At 38.4% G+C, this 6941-nt stretch overlaps 1 protein-coding gene across 1 annotated transcript; it reads right to left on the bottom strand.

The window, feature by feature from the left end:
• Positions 1-284: 284 nt before the first annotated feature.
• On the bottom strand, positions 285-6385 carry CESA1 (cellulose synthase 1). Its single transcript, XM_047320493.2, has 14 exons — positions 6153-6385; positions 5776-5971; positions 5518-5696; positions 5107-5224; positions 4833-5022; positions 4169-4435; positions 3721-4066; positions 3381-3518; positions 3174-3299; positions 2517-2729; positions 2138-2402; positions 1753-1949; positions 1285-1635; positions 285-1169 (listed from the first exon to the last, which is right to left on the bottom strand). The coding sequence occupies exons 1-14, from the start codon at positions 6234-6236 to the stop codon at positions 585-587; spliced, it is 3255 nt and encodes a 1084-aa protein (XP_047176449.1). The 5' UTR covers positions 6237-6385; the 3' UTR covers positions 285-584.
• Positions 6386-6941: the final 556 nt, after the last annotated feature.

The following is a 6941-nucleotide window of genomic DNA, read 5'->3' as shown; positions in this document are numbered from 1 at the left end:
AATAGTGAACACATGATTTATGATTACAAAATTAAAAAGTATTTTTATTAAAATATAATACTTAATTATCGCAATTTTTAATAAATATTTATTCATTGATTCTTTTAGTTACTATTCCAAAGACATTGAATATAAAAAGACACGCTCACAGTACGTGTTTGAATATATTTTCACACACCCCGAAATTCTTCTGAAACAATGGGTCTCCTTAATAATTGTCATTCATTTCTAAATTGCTCCGTCCCCTTCTGGAGATACAGAAAATCAACAGATGAGAGGACATGTAAAAGAACAAAAAACATCACCTTGTTTGCTTTCAATAAATATTCGCATAAACAATTTATATTTTGTGGGAAAAAAATATAATGCATACACCTCAACATTACTATTCTTGTAAGGACATGTAGATAAATAAACAATAGAAATACGAATGCTACAGAGAGGGTACATTCCCATCAATTTCAGGGGTTCAATCCTCCAAACAACTTTGATAGGCTGAAAATTCTTGCTATATACACGACAGCAACCTTGAGTGTCTCCAGACAAGAGGGAATACCAACAGAAAATGAATGTTTGTAAGAGAACTAACAGTTGATGCCACATTGACCATTGGTTAATCTGCTGGAGCCTGAGGTGAAGGGATCAATCCTCACCCAGAGCAAGGAGAATATTGAAGCAAGAAGAACCGACCAGACAATAACAATGGTTGGGGTACGATTTTGCCTGCCCAAGAGACCCTTCAAGAATGGGTATAAATGGGCAATGACCCAGATAGCAAAGAACAGCTTCCCAAATAGTGGACCCCAAGACTGGTAACCACTGTTTATGGCGTAGGATACACCAGCCACAATCCCTACCAAGTTCACAATAAGCACCGTCGTAGGAGGGATGAGAAGCGATGTCCATTTAAACACATAAAGCTCTGCAAAATCCCCATCCTCGTCCGATGCCTTTGATGTAACAGTAAAATTTGTATCTATCCCAGCAAGCACTTTTAGAAGCCCCTGAAACACAGCAAAAAGATGTGCAGAAGTTCCACCGATGACCCAGAATTGTTCATTTCTCCACCAGTCTTCTATGCTGACCCCACTCCACCTAAGCTCAAGAATTGAAGTAGTAAAAATGGAGACGAAGAGCAGAATAAACCACATGCTGGCAAAGTTGCTTATCTGCACGAGGTGAATCGATTGTTATTGAACTTCCAAATTTATGTAGTTCACATTGACAATTAGATCATACTAGGAATTATAAATTTATCAGCAAAAAATGAGAGAAATAGCTTACCTCAGGAATAATAAATTTATTTGTGAGGAGACAAAAGGCAGGAAGCGTACAGTAAGCAATCAAAGGGATTGAGGTAAAGGGGTAGACAATAGTGTTAATATAAGCAAGTCTCATCAGGGGCTTCAACCTTCCATTGTATCCATACCACAAGGGACAATGCCTGCTAAGAAAAATCTCAATTGAACCCAATGCCCACCGAAGCACCTGATTGAGACGATCTGAAAGATTGATAGGAGCAGAACCCTTAAATGCTGGGCGAGGTGGCATGCAATAAATGGAAATCCAACCACGAGCATGCATCTTAAACCCAGTCAAGATATCTTCTGTCACCGAACCATAGATCCATCCAATCTGATTAAGCCAGAAATGTTCAATTAATATCTAAACAAGCTACTCATCAATGCTCGTCTCATTTCTTCATACCAGAGAACAGGAATTAAGAGCACAACGCTAAATTGACTTGCTCACCTCTTTTCCCCATTCAGTCTTGTCTTCGTAACCACAGCTGATAACGTGGATTGCTTCCTTAAGAAGAGTTGCAGGGTTTGTTGAAGGTGGAATGCCACCCTGCTCCATGAAAGTGGCAGCAATAAAAACTGGAGACTGACCGAAACGCTTCTCCAAACTCTTTTGAGACATAAGCAGTGACCTTTCATCGTCATAACCTTAAAAAGGACACATTACGTATCACCAAGGATAAGATGTCTGTTATCTTGTTTTCAGATAATTCAGCAACTAAAGCAAATTAGAGAAAATTACAGGTAAAACTTGTCAATTACAGGTGACAATAAGAATACATGAAATAAGCATACAAAAGTTCACATGCATAAACAAGAAATCCATAGTAGCATACCTTCAACACCCTCCTCTATGTCTTCCATATTAAATATGGGAACAGTAGATTCAGTTCTGTTCATCGCCCTCTTCTTGTCAATGTACTTCTTATTCCCACCCTTTCCCTTCTTTCTAGAACCCCAACAACTCTTTACAATAATGTTAGGTTCCAAATCTTCCTCAGTTAGAACAGGATCATAACCATACAAAGCCTGCCTGTTGAAACAACAACCAGTTCCCACATAGACTGGACCCTGAATACCATCATGACCTTTCATGTTGATCTGAAAGGTAAAAAAGAGAGATGAAATTTAGCCAAGGCATTAGACAGCAATGCAAACAGAAAATATATTCTATGTCGAAACCTAATAAATTACACAAATTAACGTGAGACTTACATCAAAGAACACAATATTACGATTGGCATATCTATCATGCAAGTCAATGCCATCAAACCTCTGAGGAAACTGCACATAGCATGTCTTCTTTCCAAGAACAGGATCCATCATGAAACACATGGCTTCTTTCAGAGCTTTGCTATTATTAAAATAGTGATCACAATCCACATTCAGAAGATATGCACCATTGGTCAAGACAGCAGATACACGAATCTACATAACAGAAAGTAAACCAAGGTTAGATATGCTTTTAAAACATTTTTCCGGTAAATAAAAGCAGCATCCATATCATACCAAAGCATTACATATTAAAGGAAACGTATAGCTGGTTTGCAGATGGAATAATAATAATAATAATTTCCTGTATTAAATTATACAAAATCCACGTGATCAACTACCAACATTGTTCACATCCTATATTTGAAAACTTGTTACTCAGCAGTTAGTGTATCATTGTGCCATGTTGAATCACAGCATTAGGTTGTAGGTTATTTTCAACATATATTAGTTCCAGCAAAAGCATATGAGTAAAACCCACTGCTACAGATAAAAACCATAAACTTCAATGAGTGAAGCAAGATGCGGATGAAAGCCAGTAATAAAAGCATTAATCAGCAAATCCATGAAACATAAAATAAGAACTTCAGTGTGACAAACCAATGCATTCATAGCTCCAGCCTTCTTGTGATGTTGGAAGCCTGGTCGCTTCTCACGAGAAACATAAACAAGTCTAGGAAGCTCATTTCCATCTGTATCCAGCCCTCCACTATGACCTAAAAACACCTGCAGAAAACAAATATTACAGCTTGAAAATATAAAAACTGCAAAAAGATTATACATGCACTTTGGAGAAAATGATAACACCTGAATCATTCCAGGATGATCCCTAGGATTATTTCCAGGCCAAGGAGTTCCATCCTGCATTGTCCAACCTTCCTCTGGCATCTTCTGAGCTTTGGCTACAAGGGCATTGATCCGTACTTTGAATTCTTCATATTCTCTCTGATAAGAAAAAACATTTATCTTTAAGTTCTAAAACTCATGAACAATAAGGTAGGCCACGGGTGGAGGGATTAAAGATGATATATGCTCGAGTTTATAACTGCGTGCCTAGCTGTCAACAAACTTTTCACTTGGTGCATTAAAGATGTATAGATATAAGTATATAACTGGAAGCAGAAAAACAATTGCCTCAAAAAACAACCTTCATTGCTCGTCGCTCCTTTACAAATGAGGGTTGAATCTTGTCCTTCAAGTAATCAATCTTCTGTTGAAAATAAAACTCCGGGGCTCTTGGTTCAATATTGTGCTTTTTGCAGAAGGGCACCCACTTCTTCGCAAACTCAGCTGTTTCTGATAGTGCTTCAAACGTCAGCATAGCTGAACCATCATCTGATACGTAGCAGGAAACTTTGTCCACAGGGTAATCAACAGAAAGTATAGACAACACCGTGTTTGCAGTTACAAGAGGTGGCTCTTTAAGGGGGTCCACTGTACTCACAAACACATCAACAGGATCTAGCTGTGATGGTTCTCCATCACGATCATATCTAAAAGAATACATGCCAAGATTAGTGACAGAAAAAGCCACATGATTGTTAAACCAAGATGCAAAATCCCAATAAAAGATGAATAAAATGGGCCATCCTGACCTTAAAGCAAGCCGTTCAAGATAAGTCTCACGATTTACTGGAGACCATTTTGGAAACTGATCTAGTATCCAGGATAAGGCAAACCAAATCTCACAAATAACTGATGTCAGCCACAGTGGGTATGCATCTTTCACAGGGTGTGTTACACGATATTGCAAGAAGAAGCCAAGAATAATCAACCGGAGTACAATAACAACACGATAAGGTGTCAGCTGAGATGAAGGAATTGGCACCACACGACTCATGGGTTGTCGAGCATCGTCAACCCTGTCAGGAGAAAATAAATTTAACATAGAATAGAAGAAATGTAAATCAAAATGGATAAATATTGAAAGCTTGTATATTCTGCCTGAAAATATGAACTTAATTGAAAAATATCTAGACCTATAACCATCTTCCCCCTAGCATACACACACTTTCAAAAATTAAAAATGTTGTGACACAAGCACAAGTAAACTATTAATCTATCATATAATGACTGCAACTAAATGCAATCTTCCTAAGGAAGAGAACGTGAATCACCTTTTAAAGATCTTGAGTGTCATTCAAAGAAAAAAATAATAATAATAAGTGTGTAACCAATATTTGCAAAGATTTCTCCAATACTTTCGAAATTATGATCTATAATCATTAAAAGTCAATGAAAATGGTCTGAGTCGTTTACATTTGAAGTTCTTCTCCATTAGAACCAGTCCCTTCAACATCTCCTCCTTTCCCTTCAGCGTATCTACCGGTCATTTGTACCATATTTTTCTCCTGCTTAAGCTTCCAACCTTCAACCCTTTCTTTCCAGTCAACATTTCCCAGACCATAAGAATTTAAGTCCTTTGATGGGTCCACAATTCTTACAGGAACTGTTTTAATAACAAGATTTGGTGAATAAATTTCATAGTAACCAGTAAATCTCACATTGTAGCATCAGTTCTTTAACTCTATACCTGGTTGCCTCGGATCAATATAGGGGAGTGAGTGAACCTTCTCAGATGGCCCCAAAGGACCTGAAGTAGTTCGCACAGATTGAGTATCAGGCGTGGCACATGGAATCTCACCAGACATCTGACCATATTAAGTTAAAAAATGTGATCAGAAGATTACATTACTCTCCAGCCGACCATCAATAAAACAGAAAAAAAAAATGCATTATCCAGACAATTCAACGTAGTAAAAGAGACATCAAAAGTTTAGGCAATAATGTTAAAAAAACGTAGCACTAAATCCTATCTCTGCTCACCATCCTTCTTTTTTGGCATCCCTCACTTCTCACACCCTGGCTAAAGTATAAATATGCAGAGAAAATCTAAAGCATAATCGGCATATAAAAACCACAAAATAATGGATTATATTATTACCGTTTGGCCATTGGTGAGGAGGGGAATTGGCTGTTGAGATTCACGTCTAGACGACGATGAAAGGTCAGCATCTTCCTCCCACTGCCGCCTGGCCTTGGCCTTTCCCTGGGCATAATTGAACTCATTCTCTATGTCATCAGAGTCCACTTCATCTTCATCTCCCTCTACTCGAGGACTCCCTGATATTTTCACAGTCACTCATTCAAATCAAAACTCGATCACAACAACACTTTCACCAAAAAACAAAAACTCGCTAACCTCTGTGCCTCTTGTATCTAGTCTTGCACTGTGGACAAGACTGGTTCCCATCCTTTCGCTCGTATTCATAACAAGGACGACACACGGGGAAGGCGCACTCGTTGCAAGCAACAAACACATCACCAGTCGCAGTCAATCCAACAGTATCACCGCATATTTGACAGATTTGCCCATTCAAGTTCTTCAAGGGTTTAGACTGCAGATTAAGAGAGTTACACTGAGTCATAATCATTCAATTTCTTAATTTCATAATTAATTAAATAAAAACTCGAAGATCGAACTAAGTAACGCAAAAGAACTCCAAACGAAAATCAGATCTGAAGCAGAAGCATAAAACGAGAACAACATTGTTAGGGAGAGTGTCAGAGTTAACTAACCCCGCTGTCAGAAGAATCGTGGCGAATCCGAACGAGCTCGTTCCGTTTGTGCGAGCCAGCGACCATTCCCGCACTCGCTTCCATCTTCACAGAAAAAGTGCTTCAGATCGAAGATCGTGACAGAGCAGAGAGAGATCAATTTGGAGGCAAAAGCAAAGCGTGATAATCTTCGCCCATTCAATACGCCATCTCCTCACTCTCTCTCTCTCTTCACTTGCATACTACAGCTAGCTAAGCTAAGAACACGCTCTCACTCTCTGTTTTATGGTTATTTACTTTACCGGATGAACCCTTTCCCGGTGCCTTCCCAAGCCGCTTAAGCTCCGGCTTTTAAGGCTCGGCTCAGTCATTATATTGGCTTCTTCTCAAAGACCCAATCACATGCAGACACGTGTTAACCACTTGAAAGAGACACCAAGCGATGCGGAGTTTGGCATGTGGAATATTTCCTGAAGTGGCACCAGCCTGTCCGACTTATTACCGGTCGCTTCCGGTTTTCCTTTCACCCGCTGTCGGTGCCACACCATTGACAAATGTGCTCCATCATCCACCAAATTACAGATCTACCCTATTACAAATATAATAACTGGACCGTTACAACTAACACTGATTAATTTGTTGTCAAGATATTGTAACAATAGTATCAGTGACCGACAAAAGAGAATATGTGTCAATTTAATGAAAAGGTATTTTTAAGTTATTTTTATCATATGTAAATTTTATTATATTAAATATAAATAATTTTTTTATGTAATGAAATAATAAAAGTTACTTGTATAACTGGTAAAT

This window comes from Vigna umbellata, chromosome 2, assembly GCF_029865625.1.
Source record: "Vigna umbellata cultivar VRB3 chromosome 2, Vumbellata_1.0, whole genome shotgun sequence".
NCBI lineage: Eukaryota > Viridiplantae > Streptophyta > Magnoliopsida > Fabales > Fabaceae > Vigna > Vigna umbellata.
This window is presented reverse-complemented; position numbering and strand designations above follow the sequence as displayed.